Below are 23157 nucleotides of genomic sequence, written 5' to 3'. Positions count from 1 at the left end.
ATCAAAGTTTGATTAAGATTGGCTTATAAATGTGGCTAATAAAGCATCAAAAAGGAAAACTGTGCCGTCCCGCCCCCGAGCATGTTTTTTTAACAAACCAGAAGAATTTTTTAACTCGACCGAGAAGTCATTAGAACAAATTTAATTTAGATTTCACTAAAAATGTAATTTCTACAGTGTTAACAAGGTTTCACTAGTCATATTTGGAGAAATGTCCAAACCCTAGGCGGCCATGTTTTTCCATGAATTATAACCTTTCTCGTAATCAGCCAAGCTATCATTAGAACAAATGTTCTGACCAAGTTTTGACTATAAATGTGACTTCGTACAAGGTTTGACAATAGCCATATAAGGAAAAATGCCCTGCCCCCTGGCAGCCATGTTTTTCAACTAACTGGAGTGATTTTCAAACTCATCCATGATATCATAGTGGCAGTTGTTCTCACAAAGTTTTGTTAAGATTGGACGATAAACATAGCCTCTAGAGTAAACGTTGACAACGGATGACGCACAACAGACGACAGATAAAAAGCGATCACAAAAGCTCACCATAAGCATTTTGAGCCCAGCTGAGCTAAGTACACTTAGTGTATTGTGAATTTATATACAGTGGTTAGTGTATATAAACTTATGATGGCCTTCCCTCTACCTTACAATATTTGCAACAGATAAGTTTTCATTCTTAACCATACATAGAAAACTGTTAATTACTGGAGACTTTTAATTTTCTCAGCAATTCACAGAAGCCTGATGACCTCTGAAAACTGGGAAACAGGAGCTTTAATGCATGTGCATACAAGTTGTCAGCACAAGACACTTTCTGTGTGTGTGGGTTTCACAGGGTAATATAAGATGACACTCTTTACACAAGTCATGCATAAAGACCCTCAATTAAATATTACCTTGTGCTTCCAGCGAGTGCTCCGATATTTTCCCCTCGAGTCCAAAGAGAATGGAGTACTTGTTGTACTTGTTCATCTTGGGTTCGAGGAAGGCCACTGGGAAACAGCCTGCGAAGGAGCTCAGGCACTCACCCAGGGCCGGTCGGTGTCTGTAAAGGGGACAAAACAGGGTGTGAATAATGGCGGTTACTTATGAGCCTCGCTCTGGCAAAACTGGGTTTAAATGCATGTGCTTTAAGTGTCATCCTAGATTAGCCTGTGCAGTCTTCACAGGCTAATCCGAGACTCTTTCCGCTTTTATGTCATTTATCGTTATAAAAAAGTCTCTTTTAACCATAAATAAGTTAAATTAAGAAAGTGACGTCCCTGATAAGCCTGTGTGGACTGCACAGGCTATTCCGGGATGACACTTTATGCACATACATTAAAGCCCATTGTCTCATAGAGAGGCTCAAATATTACTGGTAATCAAAGTAAAAACCCATCTGAATACACTGCAACTCCAATATATCACGGTCCGTTATATCGCGTTGTCCAATATATCGCGAATCGGCTATGGCTCCCAAAAATCTGATGAGCAAAATCTCTAAATAACATGCTTTAAAATCTGAGAATTTGATAATATAAAATCCATTTCAAAGTTGTATTTTACCTTTTTTTCACCCACCTTAATTTCTGTTTAATCCGACATTCATAATCCAGTTTTAACCAGATTGTTTGCTCTCATTGTAACCCACTCTAGCACCTGTGTACTGCGATAAACAATAACACAACTTGCCAGACATCACAGGTCATTTTGGGTGTTAACCATGCTCTATTGAATTTGCTTTGAACTGCCGAAACGCACCAGTAAACACATGAAGGTGTATACAATTATAACTGTAATTGTCACAAGTCAATACTGACCTATCTCAGCAATCTTTGCGCTTTAGATACAGTGTAAATTATTTGATTTTAATTGAGAGGTGAATCATGTCCCTCAGTTTGTCAAACTTTCCATGCTTTTCATGAGGTGAATGACGTCATTTTGTAAATGGGTCTAATTTGTGCATGCTTTCTTGAACAATAACATTTGACAATGGTGTTCGGATTACAAATTTAATTATATGCATTTCAAAATACTTACATGGAATAATGATTTGTGTTATACCAATGAATAACATATGGATGTAACACACAAATCAATATGGTAAGTAAATAGTGTGTTTTGAGATTGCCAAACTATGCTAATGCATAAATGTACATGATGAATAACTTGACAATTTATATCACGCTCCGGATATATCACGGTCGCGATCTTTGGATCCCTTCAACCGCGATATATTGGAGTTGCAGTGTATAGCTTATCATTTATACAGAGCATTCGGTATTAATATCATAACAATAAGTATTTTATGATTTTTCACTCATAGATATGAAGGTAAAATAATAAACATGAAAGTTAATTTATTATTAATTCTATATACCGGTACAGGATATACCATGACTGCTTTTAATGAATAGCTGTGAGTATTTGAATAAGCATGAAAATATGAGACATTTATTTTAATCTGCTACTACCTTAGATACTTTTAGATTAATTCCATACATGCCATACGTCCCGATCTCGGCGGGACAGTCCCGCTTTTGGGCCCTTTGTCCCGCCGTCCCGATATGAGACGATTTGTCCCGACATTCGTAAAAAACGATGTAAGGTCTATAGGTTCCCAATAAAATTCGCTATTCAAGCTCTGTTTCGCTAACACTTACCCCCGCTAATCCCTTTATTGCCCCCAAATAACAATCCAATTCTACTTATCGTGTGTACCAGTGTTGTTTATGACACCTTATCAGCGATTTATCGGCTAATTATTGATTTCATCAGGCATTCACACCATGGTGGTCTTCAAGATAGTGGTCGCTTATTGCTATCGATAGTTGTATTATAATGAAATAAATGTTGAAAATGTGTTTATTTTTGTATTCGTTTGAAACGGTTTACAAAACAATTGTTTTGTAAAATTAACTCTACGTCATTAATGAGTCTTTTACATTCAATGTTTAGTTCATAAATAGCGGGATAATCCGAATGTGCAATATACCAAAATCGCAACAAACAGTCCAATAAGTGATACCCATCCTGTCTAGTGTAATTGGGTGTAATTGTTATAAAACAACGAGGTGTTATGCATGACAGCTTGACCCTACTCCAATTAAGCTAAAAACAACGAGGTGCTATGCATGACAGTTTGACCCTACTCCAATTAAGCCGCGACAATTGACAAGTAACAAACTGCGCATGGATACATGCTTAAAAAAACATCGCAACAAACAGTAAATGTGGTACCCATCTTGTCTTGTGTTATTGTAATAAAAGCAACGTGTTGGTATTCATCACAGTTTGACACTTCCCCAATACAGCGCCTGACAATTCACAATTCAGTTTAATCTGTGTATATAAGAAGAAAACAAAATATGATAATTAACATTAGAGAAAAATAATTCGAGTAAAGCATCCATAGACTTCTTTTTTTATGAAAAACAAAAAAATCCATAGACTTCTTTTGTCCTTTTGTTTTTGTTGGTGTAAAAACGGTTGAGGCGTTGTTGAGATTTAAAATGAACACAAAGACGGTTTGCTTCCACCAAAAACCTACCTCGGAAATGTGTACGGCCGCGCATTCCGTGTGTAACTGTTCGGTAGATAGTTTACTGTAACCCGTACTTTCAGTGTACTGGATAGCCTCCCCTGCGTTAATGTTTGCCATTGAAATTAATATAATGAGTATTGTTTTCGTAATGTTCTAGATTTTGTACTCTAAAAAGATGAATATTATCCTCGTTGTTTGCTATTGTATTATTTTATAAAACTGTTATTGTTATGTTTTAGATTCCATGCTTCACATCAGATGTTTTATGTCTTGAATAAAAGTATCAAGAGTATTTGTTAGTTCTATACTGACTACAGTAAAGGTGAAATGATAGATCGTTTTAGGTGTCCCGCTTTTTGGTCAAATGTCCCGACAATTTTTTATGTAATGTCCCGCTTTGGACCTAAAAAATTATGGCATGTATGTTAATTCCCAAAATTAACTTAGTTAACATATCCGCATTTACTAACAGCACTTATATAAAAGATTCAGAAGAAGAAACAACCTCAATCTCACATAACAACTATACATGTCAGCGATTAATACAGCAAATATTTCAAATTCAAAAGAGCAAGTTTGACGAATGTTTTAAACAATTATAGCTTAGATAACAGGGAAATAAAGAAATAAAAAGTCACAAATTTGTTTGATTATGCACACATGCAAAAAGGGTTATGCAAGCCAGATGAAAGTAAAATCTGTTGAAAATAGACAATGCATCATAAAGGAGAAAATAAACAATAATACACAATCATAAAGAAACACACAGCAACACACAAAGAAAATCCAATACCTTGACAATTCTGATGTAACTGTTTCCCTGAAATACCAGGACAGACAGATGCATAGAAATAGGGAATAAATAAGAGGTGTTTTAAATACAAAAACATCCCAAAGCCTGGTTGGCTTTTTTTACTAAGATTGAGCTAGGCTACCCAAACAAAGTTTTGTTAAAATCGTGCATCTTTTCCAAAATATTTATCTAATAACTAGATTTGTTTGCTCCCCTAGACATAAAGTGTTGTAATAATTATCCTAAAACATAAGGACTTTTCCTTAACCAATTTAAATCATGCATGTTTGTGAAACTGATTGACGACGCTTTGTTCTGGTATATAGTGTACGTGTATTTTTTTGTATATAGTGTTCATGCATGTTCTGGCATAGAGTGTACACATAGAGTGTACACGTATGTTCTGGTATATAGTGTGCATGTATGTCCTAATATATAGTGTATGTATGTTCTGGCATAAAGTGTGTGTGTGTATGTCCCAGTAAATACATTGTAGTGTACATGTATGTTCTGGTATATAGTGTACATGTATGTTCTGTTGGATGGTGTACACGTATGTTCTGGTATATAGTGTATATGTTTGTTCTGGTACATAGCGTATTTGTAGGTTATTGTACATAGACATAGTGTACACATATGTTCTGGTATATTGTGTGTGTTTTTTATGGTACATAGTCTACATGCAGGTTCTAGTATGTAGTGTAGATGTATGTTCTGGTACATTGTGAACATTTATGTTTTGCTATATAATGTACATGTAGGCTATGGTACATAGTGTACATGTATGGTCTGGTACATAGTGCACATGTAGGTTATGGTACCTGTGCATGAAGTTGTTTCCGCTGGTTCCCAGTAGGTAGAGGGAGTTCAGGATCCGGTAACAGGCTAGCTGTACGTCTTGCACTGAATCACACAAGAACAAAAACTTGACACATGTGTATAGGAATGCTCATGTCAATACACAAGTTGGTTTGCATAATATTATTGTATCTAATAAATACAAAATATTCAAATAAAGTCCATGTTTATTTTTGGACCTACGATGAACATAATTATGCACAAAAGATTCATATGATGAGTGATAACACGGAATTTCCCCTCCCTTTTTATATTCTTTGCATGGAACGGGACACAAAAAGACCATTAAAGTTTTCCCTCTTATGCACTTACCTATCAAATCCGGGCCAAACTTGTGTCTACCGAGATGATCAAACAAAGACGAGAGCACAGGAAGCAGGACCATGTGCACGTAACTAAGGCTTGTAGCCCCGCGGGTGATCGTTCCCTTCACGTGACTGAAGCGGCCATTTTGAAGGTTTTCCACAAGGTTCGCGAGGTCGTCTGCTGTGTTGTTGAAGAACGGCAGAAGGGACGAACGGATGATCTCTGGGCTGTTTTTGACTACAGTCCTGATATTAATATAAACAAAATATGTTAAATATTTTAATCACCTTATATTAAAACTGGATTAAATCTGGCCTCTAGACTGGTAATTTGCTGAATGTAGACGAAGCGCAGCAGACAACAGATATAGGGTGATCAAAATAGCTCAGCTTGAGCAGCTTCATGGGTTTAAAACTGGGTGAAGTTGGAACAACTCTGGCACTGAGAATTTTTCAGCAAAATTAATAGGCACAGATAACACTTTACACACTATTGCAGTGGTATGATTTTAAAAACATGTCACTGTGACTCAAAGAAAAAACAATTCATAATTAACATAAAAACCAGGCTACTAATTGAACTTAATGGTGCAGACAAGTTTGCTTGTATTACCTGGCATCAACAGCCTTTATCAGCACCTGAAGACATCGCACTGAGATGTTCACATCATGGCCAAAGGCGTTCAACTTTGACCGCAGAGTGGAAGTCAATTTGGAAAACAAGCTGAAATATAAATACATAACTATGAATACAATGACATCCATGTACAGTTTTAGAACTTCAAACTTACTTGTGCTTTCCCTTGTGTTTCTTTAAATAAAAACATTACACAGACAAATCACATGAACATTAAAACTACAATTTATCTGAGATTTTAATTGAACATGTTCATTTAATTGTTGTCGAGCTATAATCATCAATGCTTTTCATTATCATATGAAACAAGTGTTATGGGGTGCTCTAGTAGTATTACTGCATAGAAAATAACAAGATGTGTTTGTGAAACACTATGTCCCCCATATATTTGACCTTTGACCTTGAAGATGACCTTTGACCTTGCACCACTCAAAATGTGCAGCTCCATGAGATACATATGCATGCCAAATATCAAGTTGCTAACTTAAATATTGCAAAAGTTATGGCTAATGTTAAATTTTGACGCAAACCTACAAACAAAAAGACAGGCCAAAAACAATATGTCCCCCAGTATACCCAGTATAGACTGGGGGACATAAAAAACACCAGATAAAATCTAAAATATTCTCACTGTCACATTTTTATTTTTTTAACAATTTTAGTCAATGGGTATTTCGTTTTCATTCTGACAGACAACCTTGTGCATTTATGCATAAATGAGATGTTAAGTGTAGTCCCAGATTAGCCTGTGCAGTCCACCTCACTGCATTTTAGCTTAAAGGAATGTAACAAAAAACTGAAAGTTTTGTCTCTTGACTAGGTGTGCGCAGGCTAACTGGGACAACACTTCACACACTTGCATTAAGTTCAGTTTTCCCAGAGGTAGGCTTTAATATTCCCCTACCTGGCAGTCATCTCCTTTTCCTTGACTGAGGCCACGGAGCCTGTGGGTGGGGTGTTGGGTCCCCCAGCAAAGTACTCGCGATGGGCACGGAAATACTTCTCAACAAACGGCAACACAACCTGACAATAGACATGGTCATGTGTTGATTATTAAAAGATTGTACTATGAGTGCATGATAAATTGAACACTGTTATCTTAATATCCTTATCAGTTTTGAAATTGAGAATAAACAAGAGAACCACATAACGAGGTGCCAACGCTCGGCTGCGAAAGCTTGTCAGAATTTTTTTTTTTAAATTCACAGAGACCTTGACCTTTGACCTAGTGACCCAAAACTGGGTGTGGCGTGTAGAACTCATCGAGGTGCATCTACATATAAAGTTTCAAAGTTGTAGGTGAAAGCACTTTGATTTTAGAGCCAATGTTAAGGTTTTAGCACGACATCTACGGCGGACGGCTGACGACAAGCTGGCTATGACAATACCTTGGGTTTTCTCCAAAAACAGCCGAGCTAAAAAGAGGGAAAAAGGCCCACCTACGCTAATCTAAAAAAGAGGGCCATGAAGGCCCTGAATTGCTCACCTGACTAACCAAATACAATCCCAACCCAGATTTCATCAAGATAAACATTCTGACCAAATTTCATAAAGATTCAATGAAAACTGTGACCTCTATAGATTTAATTCGGAACTTGCACGCTGTGGGTATTTCCGATATCTGAGCGCGCGCGGGAGGTACAAACATTGTCATTAATACAGTAATGGCCAGTAAAGTCGATATCCGATTTGCTTCCCATTCAGTAGTGGATAATAAGTATTTAAACAACAGCAGTGTTTGTTTTAGGAAATGTCAACATTTAAGTCTTTTGTTGCTATTATTATTAGTATCTACACATAACAAATCTAACACAGATATATATGTATGCCAGACGTTTAATTCAGGATTAAAGTATAAATACACAGTTCAGATGTACAGCGGCCTATACGAATGGGTCCAGTAGCTAACATCCTTAAAAGACATGAAAAACAGACTTTGTCAGTTGTATGGTAATGAAAAAACCTATACGAACGACTTGACATATGCAATATTTCTTCTGAAAAACATTCTTCATGCTCTTGTTTTTTCGGCATGCTTTATAGATATAGCAAATACAACTAATGTATGGTAAAGCTCGTTAGTGATGTGCCTTCTAATCTTAAGGTCTTAGTCTTCAGCGAATAATTTTCTTTACTTTTCAGAATACATTAAAGAAAAACATCACAATAGAGCTATATCAATATACATATAAATATCCAACTGATATGGAACGATATATTAGTTCTAGTACTAAGAATGGACTGAGGATAGTAAGGTTTTTGTTGTTTGGTACTTGTCTATGATTTTAAATATATTTGAATAGTATAATATATATACGATGGAGTCAATGTCTTGGTAGTTTCGTTGACAAACTTCCATTACAATTGTATGCCCAGGCCTACGCACAGTATATGCAATGGCATAGTTACATGACCGAAGCTGTTAACATGTACATGCAGCATTATTTCATGTTACATAGTATTCTTACCAATTAAACACGATCGAGATTAGTTCATCTAAAGACAAGATGTGTTTGTGAAACACAATGTCCCCCTATATGATGTTTGACATTGTAGGATGACCTTGACCTTGTGAAGGATGACCTTGACACATAAGATACACATGCATGCCAAATATCAAGTTGCTATCTTCAATATTGCAAAAGTATTCATAAAATAAGCGATTTGGGCCACATATATTTGACCTCTGACCTTGAAGGATGACCTTGACCTTGACCTTTCACCACTCAAAATGAGCAGCTCCATGAGATGCACATGCATGCCAAATATCAAGTTGCTATCTTCAATATTGTAAAAGAATTAATAAAATGAGCGATTCTGGTCACATATAATTGACCTCTGACCTTGAAGGATGACCTTGACCTTGACCTTTCACCACTCAAAATGTGCAGCTCCATGAGATACACATGCATGCCAAATATCAAGTTGCTATCTTCAATATTGCAAAAGTATTCATAAAAGGAGCGATTTTGGCCACATATATTTGACCTCTGACCTTGAAGGATGACCTTGACCTTGACCTTTCACCACTCAAAATGTGCAGCTTCATGAGATACACATGCATGCCAAATATGAAGTTGCTATCTTCAATATAGCAAAAGTTATTGCAAAATGTTAAAGTTGGCGCAAACGGACAGACAGACCAACAGACCAACAGACAGACAGGGCAAAAACAATATGTCCCCCACTACTATAGTGGGGGACATAAAAAAATGATTAAATCATGGTATTTTTATCAACTATAACAAACGTTTGAGCAGAAAAAGTGGCGTTTACTATTCAGTGAAAAATTATTGATTCACTCTCTTTTAAAATATGCTAGTCACCTTTTGTTTGTACCTTCCGCGCGTGCTCAAATATCAGAAAAACCCAGAGTTCCAAATAACAACTTTTGTCTACACAAGGTTTTTCTAAAATTTGACATATTGACCTAGTTTTTGACCCCAGGTGACCAAAATACAATCCCAACCCAGATTTCATCAAGATAAACATTCTGATCAAATTTTATAAACATTGGATGAAAACTGTGACCTCTATTGCCTTCAAAAGGTTTTTCTATTATTTGACCTAGTGACCTAGTTTTTGACCGGAGATGACCCAAATACAATCCCAACCCAGATTTCTTCAAGACAAACATTCTGACCAAATTTCATCAAGATTGGATGAAAACTGCAACCTCTATTGTCTATACATGGTTTTTCTATTATTTGACCTAGTGACCTAGTTTTTGACCTGGTGACCTAGTTTTTGACCCCAGATGACCCAAATACAATCTCAACCCAGTTTTTATCAAGATTAATATTCTGACCAAATTTCATAAAGATTGGATGAAAACTGTGACCTCTACTGTCTACACAAACAAATTGTTGATGTTTTTCTATTATTTGACCTTGTGATTTAGTCTTTTTACCTCAGATGACCCAAATACAATCCCAACCCAGATTTCATCAAGATAAACAATCTGACCAAATTTCATAAAGATTGGATGAAACCTGCGACCTCTATTGTCTACACAAGGTTTTTCTATTATTTGACCTAGTTTTTGACCCCAGATGACCCAAATACAATCCCAACCCAGATTCCATCAAGATAAACATTCTGACCAAATTTCATAAAGATTGGATGAAAACTGCGACCTCTATTGTCTACACAAGGTTTTTCAATTATTTGACCTAGTTTTTGACCTAGTGACCTCCCCAGATTTCATCAATATAAACATTCTGACCAAATTGCATAAAGATTGGATGAAAACTGTGAGATCTACTGTCTACACAAGCAAATTGTTGACGGAAGCACACACGCACGCATGCACGCACATACGTACGCTGGACATCACACGGTCACATTAGCTCACCATGTCACTTCATGACAGGTGAGCTAAAAAATACTAGAACCAAATTGTTATCATCAATAAAGTAAATTTCAGAACACAATTAACATACAACCCTAAAGTTATTAACATAAGCAGTTTCTCATCTGCTTAAAACAGGTCTAAACCAGATACCTTGCCAAAGAACTTCACATCCTTAGTGGCGGTGGTGAAACTTCCGCGCCTACTGAACCTGGAGATGTTTCTGGTCTGAGTCATGCTGGTAGAGGCCTTATCAAAGTACATGAGCAACTTCTCTAGGAGGCTGTATGCAAACCGTTTCTCCATGGCCGACCCACCAACGCCCTGGTCCGTCTCAGAATCCTTCGTTGGTCTGGAAGCAGACGACTTCTTGCGTCCCTTCGCATCCAGATCCAGGTCATTGCTGCTGCAGATAGCCCAGCTTTACAACACCTTCACACTTACAACATCCAATCACAGCAAAAGAGAAATAATTCCACAAAATTTTAACTTCAAGCTAAGAAAGGGAGGTAATTCAATGCTTAGACACAGAATACCACAAAATACTCATGAAAAGGAGAAAAATTTGAGCTGATGGAAACAAAGCAATTAAAATATTTATTACACAGAAATTACTAAAAACAGGGTCATGATAGTTCTGAAGTGCTAACCTGATGTAGGGGAAAACCAAAGGCCAAAACTTGACCTGATGACATTGTTTTTGGACACATGTGACCCAGATTCAAACTAGACATAGGTATCATCAAGATAAATATTCTCACGAATATTCATCAAGATTGAGTCATAAATACAAACTCTATAGTGGTGACAAAGTTTTTCTAAGATACAATACATGCCTTACCATGATTACTTCTGATATAGACAAAAACATGCATCCGCAGACAAGAAATAATAAAATGGATTAAAAAAAGCTATCCAACACACAAACACTATTATATATAAGTCCATGCTCACAAACAAAAAAAATATTTTTATATGCACAGTTCAGGAAATAATTTGGAAGCTTGATGAATCTTTTTCTACTGCTAGTGTAGTTTATCATTTTATCACATTTGATGATAGCAACTTTAAGCACAAGTTTACAACTTTAGAAATATATTGTTGACAGAGAGAAAATGTTAGAGCCTTAAAGAATAGTGTTGAAGATCAGACAATAATGTTGTTGACAGAAAAATGGAGGCATCGGTGATGATGTACTAAACAAATTGATGACCCATGCCAGTAAACCCTTTCCCACTCAGAAGCAAGGTGAAAATGGCTATGTGAAATCAGTATAAAACAAGCTTGCAAGTAACTCGCATGTGTTAAGGTTTTATGCTGTTTGCTGCTCATCAGTATCTAAGGGTTGGAAATAAAGCATTTAAAACTTGAATCTGGTAAGAAAGGTTTTTAATTAAATTTAACTTTCTAAGAGACTACAAATGCGTCAAAATACGTATCTATGTGGAAAAGGGTTATATACCACTGACAGAATATTTGACCATGTATGTAAGTACATGATATAAACGGATGCAAAAAGGGTATAATACTTTATCAAGAAGATCAAGATAAGATGATGTATTATGGAAAATATTGATGACTAGAGGAACATATTGACAGGAGTTCTCTTTTGAAATACTGGTTTGAAAACCGATACACTACTAACATATGAAGGAGGTTGATGTAACATATATTCTCATAAAATTTGCCAGGTTTGGTCATTGAATAGTGCAGAACACTTGAAATTAATACTGATTGTGATGACCCATGATACTAATCATATCTTTTTCATCCACTAATTATTCGTGGATTAAAACAAATTGGAACAAATGGTAAAGGGGCCGTTTCACGTTTTGGTAAATTGACAAAATTAAAAAAAGTTGTTTCAGATTTGCAAATTTTTGTTTTAGTTATGATATTTGTGAAAAAATAGTAATACTGAACATTTACCCGCTCTAAAATTTCCATTACATGCATCTTTTGACGATTTGAAAACCTGAAAATTATAAAGCGTTGCAACGCGAAACGATTGAATAATTTAGAAAGTTCTGTTGTTGTCGTTATATTTTGTTTAACTACGAGGATTGCTTATATAGGTAAAAAAATACATCCGCTCATAGCATGAGCATGGATGGTCAAGTGGTCTAAGCGGGAGACTTTTTACTCCAGGCATCCAGGGGTCAGTGGTTCAAGCCCTGTTGAGGGCTACTTTTTTTCCTTTTTCTACTGGAGTTTTTTAAGTCTGATGTTTAAATTTAGCAATATAAAGCATTTAATGACAAGCTTCAATACATGCCAAAATCTGCAAAAAGGCCCCTTTAAACTAATTAAACAAAACTTTTTCATAAACAAACCAAAAAAGTCACATCAAATAATCAAATGAAAATGACAGCAGTGCAGCATGCTACTTGTGAACCAGAGCTTATATCTGCAGATGCAATGACTTGGCAGGCAGACAGGATGTGTTAGATCTTGGTGCTGCCTAGCAACGAGCGCCTGCATAGCAACTGCTTGCATAATGAAGTCTACTAGAAACAAGTCTTGATAAGTGTCAGAAGACATATGCCCCTGCAAAGGCTCAAATCAAACATCCTGTTTTATGGATATTTTGAATTTTGACCTTTATGTGTGACTTGGGAGTTTTAGGAAGGGGAAACTGGTGATAAACACAAAACATCTCCTTATGGTTGAAAAGCTGTTTTTTTGCAACACTTCAACTTAAACCTCTTAGCATGACATTCACCTTATAGTTAGAATGATATGTCGTTTTATGGTGCTCAATTTAAAATCCAACATTATATAGTGGAGTTATGGCTAAGACAGGATTTTTCGAGTGGACAGCAGGACTCTCTCATAGGACATACAAATTGACAGTGCGACTGCTATTAAACCTTTTCTTCAGAGTGGGGAATAAAACTATATGAATTAGATTAAATTTGTAACAATACAATAGCCTTAAATTTATAAAAATTAATATTCAAACAATATTGTTCAGGAAGGACGGGTTCCATTTTATGTGCAAGCAATATATGATAAATGTTAATTTCATGTATATGCTTAACAACTGTTAACAAATAAATTCTTTGATATTTTCTTTGATTTTTTAGATAAAGTCATGTATTACACGACACTATATAACTTACTTTATAAGCATCTTGTTAGAACTAAATCTACATTTATTTCCTAAAAGCAGTGTATTTTAAACAGTGTATTTTGAACAAGACAAACTTGTTATATTTTAAGCATGTGTAATGGTATATAATGTATGTACACATGTTAATATATTAGTACATATTAGTAAAATTTAAACACACTTTGGCATGATGGGACGTTTGCACTTCCAACACACTTTTAGTGCTTAATGCCATGCACAACTTGGATGATATATTTTGCCAATGATAGAGTGAGCGAATATCATCTGTCTTTCTTGATCTATAACATCATTGAAGGACGTTCAATAAAGGGGATGCTAATGGAGTCTGTCTGTGTTTCTTGATCTATAACATCATTGAAGGACGTTCAATAAAGGGGATGCTAATGGAGTCTGTCTGTGTTTCTTGATCTATAACATCATTGAAGGACGTTCAATAAAGGGGATGCTAATGGAGTCTGTCTGTGTTTCTTGATCTATAACATCATTGAAGGACGTTCAATAAAGGGGATGCTAATGGAGTCTGGCTGTGTTTCTTGATCTATAACATCATTGAAGGACGTTCAATAAAGGGGATGCTAATGGAGTCTGGCTGTGTTTCTTGATCTATAACATCATTGAAGGACGTTCAATAAAGGGGATGCTAATGGAGTCTGGCTGTGTTTCTTGATCTATAACATCATTGAAGGACGTTCAATAAAGGGGATGCTAATGGAGTCTGGCTGTGTTTCTTGATCTATAACATCATTGAAGGACGTTCAATAAAGGGGATGCTAATGGAGTCTGGCTGTGTTTCTTGATCTATAACATCATTGAAGGACGTTCAATAAAGGGGATGCTAATGGAGTCTGGCTGTGTTTCTTGATCTATAACATCATTGAAGGACGTTCAATAAAGGGGATGCTAATGGAGTCTGGCTGTGTTTCTTGATCTATAACATCATTGAAGGACGTTCAATAAAGGGGATGCTAATGGAGTCTGGCTGTGTTTCTTGATCTATAACATCATTGAAGGACGTTCAATAAAGGGGATGCTAATGGAGTCTGGCTGTGTTTCTTGATCTATAACATCATTGAAGGACGTTCAATAAAGGGGATGCTAATGGAGTCTGGCTGTGTTTCTTGATCTATAACATCATTGAAGGACGTTCAATAAAGGGGATGCTAATGGAGTCTGTCTGTGTTTCTTGATCTATAACATCATTGAAGGACGTTCAATAAAGGGGATGCTAATGGAGTCTGTCTGTGTTTCTTGATCTATAACATCATTGAAGGACGTTCAATAAAGGGGATGCTAATGGAGTCTGTCTGTGTTTCTTGATCTATAATATCATTGAAGGACGTTCAATAAAGGGGATGCTAATGGAGTCTGTCTGTGTTTCTTGATCTATAACATCATTGAAGGACGTTCAATAAAGGGGATGCTAATGGAGTCTGTCTGTGTTTCTTGATCTATAACATCATTGAAGGACGTTCAATAAAGGGGATGCTAATGGAGTCTGTCTGTGTTTCTTGATCTATAACATCATTGAAGGACGTTCAATAAAGGGGATGCTAATGGAGTCTGTCTGTGTTTCTTGATCTATAACATCATTGAAGGACGTTCAATAAAGGGGATGCTAATGGAGTCTGGCTGTGTTTCTTGATCTATAACATCATTGAAGGACGTTCAATAAAGGGGATGCTAATGGAGTCTGTCTGTGTTTCTTGATCTATAACATCATTGAAGGACGTTCAATAAAGGGGATGCTAATGGAGTCTGTCTGTGTTTCTTGATCTATAACATCATTGAAGGACGTTCAATAAAGGGGATGCTAATGGAGTCTGTCTGTGTTTCTTGATCTATAACATCATTGAAGGACGTTCAATAAAGGGGATGCTAATGGAGTCTGTCTGTGTTTCTTGATCTATAACATCATTGAAGGACGTTCAATAAAGGGGATGCTAATGGAGTCTGTCTGTGTTTCTTGATCTATAACATCATTGAAGGACGTTCAATAAAGGGGATGCTAATGGAGTCTGTCTGTGTTTCTTGATCTATAACATCATTGAAGGACGTTCAATAAAGGGGATGCTAATGGAGTCTGGCTGTGTTTCTTGATCTATAACATCATTGAAGGACGTTCAATAAAGGGGATGCTAATGGAGTCTGGCTGTGTTTCTTGATCTATAACATCATTGAAGGACGTTCAATAAAGGGGATGCTAATGGAGTCTGGCTGTGTTTCTTGATCTATAACATCATTGAAGGACGTTCAATAAAGGGGATGCTAATGGAGTCTGTCTGTGTTTCTTGATCTATAACATCATTGAAGGACGTTCAATAAAGGGGATGCTAATGGAGTCTGTCTGTGTTTCTTGATCTATAACATCATTGAAGGACGTTCAATAAAGGGGATGCTAATGGAGTCTGGCTGTGTTTCTTGATCTATAACATCATTGAAGGACGTTCAATAAAGGGGATGCTAATGGAGTCTGTCTGTGTTTCTTGATCTATAACATCATTGAAGGACGTTCAATAAAGGGGATGCTAATGGAGTCTGTCTGTGTTTCTTGATCTATAACATCATTGAAGGACGTTCAATAAAGGGGATGCTAATGGAGTCTGTCTGTGTTTCTTGATCTATAACATCATTGAAGGACGTTCAATAAAGGGGATGCTAATGGAGTCTGGCTGTGTTTCTTGATCTATAACATCATTGAAGGACGTTCAATAAAGGGGATGCTAATGGAGTCTGGCTGTGTTTCTTGATCTATAACATCATTGAAGGACGTTCAATAAAGGGGATGCTAATGGAGTCTGGCTGTGTTTCTTGATCTATAACATCATTGAAGGACGTTCAATAAAGGGGATGCTAATGGAGTCTGTCTGTGTTTCTTGATCTATAACATCATTGAAGGACGTTCAATAAAGGGGATGCTAATGGAGTCTGTCTGTGTTTCTTGATCTATAACATCATTGAAGGACGTTCAATAAAGGGGATGCTAATGGAGTCTGTCTGTGTTTCTTGATCTATAACATCATTGAAGGACGTTCAATAAAGGGGATGCTAATGGAGTCTGTCTGTGTTTCTTGATCTATAACATCATTGAAGGACGTTCAATAAAGGGGATGCTAATGGAGTCTGTCTGTGTTTCTTGATCTATAACATCATTGAAGGACGTTCAATGAAGGGGATGCTAATGGAGTCTGTCTGTGTTTCTTGATCTATAACATCATTGAAGGACGTTCAATAAAGGGGATGCTAATGGAGTCTGTCTGTGTTTCTTGATCTATAACATCATTGAAGGACGTTCAATAAAGGGGATGCTAATGGAGTCTGTCTGTGTTTCTTGATCTATAACATCATTGAAGGACGTTCAATAAAGGGGATGCTAATGGAGTCTGTCTGTGTTTCTTGATCTATAACATCATTGAAGGACGTTCAATAAAGGGGATGCTAATGGAGTCTGTCTGTGTTTCTTGATCTATAACATCATTGAAGGACGTTCAATAAAGGGGATGCTAATGGAGTCTGTCTGTGTTTCTTGATCTATAACATCATTGAAGGACGTTCAATAAAGGGGATGCTAATGGAGTCTGTCTGTGTTTCTTGATCTATAACATCATTGAAGGACGTTCAATAAAGGGGATGCTAATGGAGTCTGGCTGTGTTTCTTGATCTATAACATCATTGAAGGACGTTCAATAAAGGGGATGCTAATGGAGTCTGTCTGTGTTTCTTGATCTATAACATCATTGAAGGACGTTCAATAAAGGGGATGCTAATGGAGTCTGTCTGTGTTTCTTGATCTATAACATCATTGAAGGACGTTCAATAAAGGGGATGCTAATGGAGTCTGGCTGTGTTTCTTGATCTATAACATTATTGAAGGACGTTCAATAAAGGGGATGCTAATGGAGTCTGGCTGTGTTTCTTGATCTATAACATCATTGAAGGACGTTCAATAAAGGGGATGCTAATGGAGTCTGTCTGTGTTTCTTGATCTATAACATCATTGAAGGACGTTCAATAAAGGGGATGCTAATGGAGTCTGGCTGTGTTTCTTGATCTATAACATCATTGAAGGACGTTCAATAAAGGGGATGCTAATGGAGTCTGTCTGTGTTTCTTGATCTATAACATCATTGAAGGACGTTCAATAAAGGGGATGCTAATGGAGTCTGTCTGTGTTTCTTGATCTATAACATCATTGAAGGACGTTCAATAAAGGGGATGCTAATGGAGTCTGGCTGTGTTTCTTGATCTATAACATCATTGAAGGACGTTCAATAAAGGGGATGCTAATGGAGTCTGGCTGTGTTTCTTGATCTATAACATCATTGAAGGACGTTCAATAAAGGGGATGCTAATGGAGTCTGTCTGTGTTTCTTGATCTATAACATCATTGAAGGACGTTCAATAAAGGGGATGCTAATGGAGTCTGTCTGTGTTTCTTGATCTATAACATCATTGAAGGACGTTCAATAAAGGGGATGCTAATGGAGTCTGTCTGTGTTTCTTGATCTATAACATCATTGAAGGACGTTCAATAAAGGGGATGCTAATGGAGTCTGTCTGTGTTTCTTGATCTATAACATCATTGAAGGACGTTCAATAAAGGGGATGCTAATGGAGTCTGTCTGTGTTTCTTGATCTATAACATCATTGAAGGACGTTCAATAAAGGGGATGCTAATGGAGTCTGTCTGTGTTTCTTGATCTATAACATCATTGAAGGACGTTCAATAAAGGGGATGCTAATGGAGTCTGTCTGTGTTTCTTGATCTATAACATCATTGAAGGACGTTCAATAAAGGGGATGCTAATGGAGTCTGTCTGTGTTTCTTGATCTATAACATCATTGAAGGACGTTCAATAAAGGGGATGCTAATGGAGTCTGGCTGTGTTTCTTGATCTATAACATCATTGAAGGACGTTCAATAAAGGGGATGCTAATGGAGTCTGGCAATCAGTTTCATAGCAGTTTTCTGTTATTTAAGTACAGTTTAGAAAAAATACCATCACATGAGTCCCGCTCTGGGAAAACAGGGTTAAAAGCATGTGCTGAAGTGTCCTTTCAGATAAGCCTGTGCAATTGGCACTATCCGCTGTCATAGAATTTTTCATTTGAAGAAAAATCCAGTTTAAAAGGAAAGTGGCGTCCCTGATTATCGAGAGCAGACTGCAGAGGCTAATCTTGGAGGATACTTTCTCCACATGCATTGACCCAGTTTTCCCACCGCCGCTCAAATAATTTAGTGGGAACAGTTGGAGATGTAGAGGCTAGCCTCACTGACAACCCCAGGTGGTCATATGACCACTGGTTGTCACTGTGGGTACCTGTGTAGACGGAAGCCGAGGAACTGCAGGAACTTGAGGAGCTCCTGGGAGTGCTCTCGGTCCCTCTTCTTCTCCTTCTCTGTCAGGATGTCATAGGGGACAAGCTGGGGGTGCACACCACCTCCTGGAGATATACAGGTATATATGAGTCTTGTTCAGGGAAAACAAGCAAAATCGTTGAATTGATATTCCCTGCCAATATACTTCAGGACACAAAAGTTTTCTGGACTGATGGACAACGCCAACGTGCATCATCCTCTTATCCATATATATACTCATACCAAGTTCCAATTTAATCTGTCAAAGCACTTCCAAGATATTGCTCCGAACACACACAAAAAGCATTTTTTCAAGATACAAAGGGCCATAACTCTGTCATTAACAAATGGTTTACAATGCCATTTGGCGTGCATCATCCTCTTATCCATATATATATATATTCATACCAAATTTCAATGAAATCCGCCAAAGCACTTCCAAGATATGGCTCCAGACACAAAAGTGCCGGCCGGACGGACAGATGGAGAGACAGACGGACGGACAATGCCAAAACAATATCCCTCCGCCTATGGTGGGGGTAACGAGGCTAGATGCATGTGTGTTAAGTGTAGTTTCAGATAAGATAGTGCAGTCCGCACACACTAATCAAAGAGGTCCCTTTCAGCCTAAACCTTATTTTCGTTTAGTAGAGACTTCCTATAGAAGAAAAAATCCATAAAAAAGGAAAGTTTTGTCCCTGCTAAGCCTTTGTGGACAGCACAGGCTAATCTGGGACAATAACCATCTATGCAAATGCATTAAGCCAAATTGTTCCGGAATGAGGCTTTAAGGGGGATCAGTGGAAGGTATACACAAGCAAGAGCAATGACATTTATATAGCATTATTATACATTATATCTGCTTTCTGTACATAAACATGCAGCAGTCATTGATTTTAAATATCACACAAAAAATCAACTGCTGTGACTTTATAACACTAGAGAACATTTTTTAAGTAAACTTACAAAATGCTGCATAAAATATAATCCATAATGGAATTATTTACTGAAAAGGGTCTTTTGTTTTTAGTACACTAAAACAACTATTCCATTATTTATGGACTTTTAGCGCATTTAGTCAACACTCGAAATATACGATTGACCAATTCAAATGCATGAGCAACCCAACTCTCATTAGAATGAGAGACATTGAAGAGCAATCAACAAACCTATTTCTTCCAGCTCCTTCTTCTTGCTACGAGCCCACAGGTCATGTGAGTTCTCAGACAGTTGTTCTGACAACGCCTGCAGTTCACGGGTCAAGGTCATGTTTCGAAGGTCAAACGGTCGTGGACTGTACCCATGGTCAAACTGTAAACAAAGGAATTTAACAACATTGCACTACAACATTTGTGTTCAAAAATAATAATGAACAATGAAAAAAGAAAATCATCAATATTTATTTTATTTATACAATTAACACCATATCATAGAAATATAGGTCATGCTTAAATAAAGTAAACAGCTATTAACATATAACATAATACTGCTCTGAATGTGATTCTGTTTTTACAACTGTGACATTATATATTTGTCACAATACCATATGAATCAATGAAAGAAAGATTGTCCAATAAAATTCCTTCAAATGACTATCTGTATAGTGTTAAATAAAAGTATCATGTCCTTTCACTTATTGCTTGTACATGTATATGCTATAATTGTTAACATTGAAACCTTACTAAGAATCCCCCTGATTAATAAAAAACATGTGTACCACGAGCCTTGCTCCTGCAAAAACTGGGCTTTATGCACTTTATACACTTTTGGCTTTGAAGGAATTCATTGCTTAAAGTAAGTCTATTCCAAAGGAAAAATCCCACTTAGGGGGAAAGTGTTGTCCCTGATTAGGATGTGTGGACTACACAGGCTTATCTGGGCAACACTTTACGCCCATGCATTATATCCACTTTTCCGAGAAAACAGCTCACCATATCCTTTGACATCCTGCGTTTCATGGACTCCCTGTTGGCCGTGAGTCGCGCCTGGTCCTGCTCCAGACTCCAGCCCCACGCCACGATCGACTTGATGGAGTCACGCACAGGATACTGGTACTTGTTCTTCTCCTATAGTATACACAACAATTGTACATGATTATCACTCCCTTATACCCGTATTTAACCCATTGGAGTTTTAACATGTAAACATATCTTAATGTTGACCAAAATACAATATTTTTCATTTAAGTATGCAATACTAGAAATGTAACAGTTTGCAGTTGGTATTTTAACTTTGTTTCCATTTGTTTTTTAAATTTTATATGCAAATTAGAATTCTCCGCTAAAAAAGTAAAGTTAGAACTATGAACTTAATGCAGTATGGTTGAGTGTAACCACATACCCTGTCTGCCAGTGCGTGGTATGGCTTCAACATGGGATGGGACTTCCTGTCATCATCAAAGGCACTGCCATACGTCCATCCTTCATCCATCTAAGAAATATGTAAGTCAATTCTTTTGTTCTTTATCGATCTTTAAGCTTGCTGTTTTAATCATTTTATTTTTAAATCAATCTCATCTCATATCTACCCCATGAATCAAAACTATAAAATCAAAAGCTAAAAGTCAGTCCATCTTGTGAGTTAAACGAGCTAATCTGTTCATAAAGTATAAAAACTAAAGCATGAAACAAATTAGCATTTATCAATTTCAAGGTCAAGGTGACGTTTAATGCATGAGCCTAAAGTATGGTCCGAAATTAGTAAGCACATGTCAATCTAGGATGACTTTCCGCTTTTATTGTATTTTTTATTAATACACATTTGTCCAATAGGCAGAAAGTGTTGCCTCTGAATAGCCTGTGCATACTGCACAGGCTATTCTAGGACAACACTACGCCCATACATTAAGCCCATTTTCCCAGAGCATGGACCATATGTACCTTCTTCAGTGCCCATGTGTCATGGAAGTGTTCTGCAAACTTCATACAGGCAGACTCCAAGTTCTGGTTGAGATGAACCCTGTCAATAAATAATCAATGTAGAATAAGCATGAAACGTTCTAGGTGGAAGCACTTTTATGTTAGAGCAAAATGTCAAGGTTTTAGCACGTCTCGGACGGCAGACGGCAGACACCGGACGGCGGACGACGAGCTGGCTATGACAATTCCTCGGGTTTTCTCCGAAAACAGTCGAGCTAAAAACACCTACAAAAATATGATTTCCTGAACACATGATCTAATTCATTCATGTTTAAACACAATTTCTTACAAAAAAAAAATCAAATATTTTACTTTGCAATCATTTCTTTTCACCAAATCCAACAGCATTAATGTCTCATAAATTATAATGTCTTTTCAGTATGACAAATTAATTAATAGTTATGTATGAGCCATGCTATGAGAAATGGGGCTTAAAGAAATTGCAAAAGTCCCTGATAAGCTATTGCAGTCCCGACAGGCTAATCAAGTACAAAACTTTCCACATAAACTGGATTGACTTCATTTAAACAAAATATACCATAACAGCAGAAAGTATTGACCCCGATAAGCCTGTGCCAACTTCACAGGCTAATCTGGGACAACTCATTACGCACATGCATCAACCCCAAACAAGGCTCATATAAAGTTGTTGATGCGGCCTTCCTAGCATACCTTGCTGTATCAACAGGGTTGGGGTTATAAGTTTGTTCAGACTCAGCCAGTGCCTGCTGGTACCAGGTGTCATCATGGCTGCTCAGTGAGTAGTCCGGTGAAAGGGCGCATCCAATAGCAGAGAGGCATGGCAATGCCTTCGAGAACAACTCAGGGTCGTACGCCTAAAGATGTTAAGAGTAAAAATGATCAAGGCTGGAAACCCTTTGCCACTCAGAATACATTATGGTCACAAGTGCATGATGTAAACAAACTTAGTAGTCGACTACTGTATGATGTTACATAACAAATACTAAACCTCTTTGCCTGCTTTTTCAGATGAAATTTTAGATTTCACTACATACAAAATGCAGGTTTCAAGAACCCCCAGGAAAGGGCCAGTTTTGACAAGGTCATGATCTGAAAAAAAACTTGATAGAGGAAAACCATTTGATTTAGAATTTGATATATAAAGAAATTAAGTAACCCCTAGGAAGATTACAGTTTTGACCCAGTGGCATATTATAAACAAAATTGGTAGAGGACCAACATACGATGCTAAATGCCTTATACCAACCCTCTGGGACATTTAGTTTCATACATATAAAATACACAAGTCATCT

At 37.0% G+C, this 23157-nt stretch overlaps 1 protein-coding gene across 1 annotated transcript in view; it reads right to left on the bottom strand.

Moving 5' to 3' along the window:
- LOC127870859 (ryanodine receptor-like) overlaps positions 1-23157 on the bottom strand; it is a 203133-nt gene that overhangs the window by 61538 nt on the left and 118438 nt on the right. Inside the window, exons 60-72 of the mRNA XM_052413397.1 lie at positions 22556-22719; positions 21845-21923; positions 21306-21395; positions 20897-21031; positions 20135-20276; positions 18928-19051; positions 10630-10882; positions 7030-7148; positions 6102-6212; positions 5496-5734; positions 5147-5228; positions 4326-4352; positions 903-1051 (exon numbers count right to left, since the gene is read on the bottom strand). Of these exons, the coding sequence (XP_052269357.1) occupies positions 903-1051; positions 4326-4352; positions 5147-5228; positions 5496-5734; positions 6102-6212; positions 7030-7148; positions 10630-10882; positions 18928-19051; positions 20135-20276; positions 20897-21031; positions 21306-21395; positions 21845-21923; positions 22556-22719 (1714 nt within the window). The remainder of the gene's footprint in view (positions 1-902; positions 1052-4325; positions 4353-5146; positions 5229-5495; positions 5735-6101; positions 6213-7029; positions 7149-10629; positions 10883-18927; positions 19052-20134; positions 20277-20896; positions 21032-21305; positions 21396-21844; positions 21924-22555; positions 22720-23157) is intronic.

The sequence above is a fragment of the Dreissena polymorpha genome, chromosome 3 (genome assembly GCF_020536995.1).
Source record: "Dreissena polymorpha isolate Duluth1 chromosome 3, UMN_Dpol_1.0, whole genome shotgun sequence".
NCBI lineage: Eukaryota > Metazoa > Mollusca > Bivalvia > Myida > Dreissenidae > Dreissena > Dreissena polymorpha.
The sequence above is the reverse complement of the archived record's forward strand: the minus strand, read 5'-3'. Positions and strand labels throughout refer to the sequence as shown.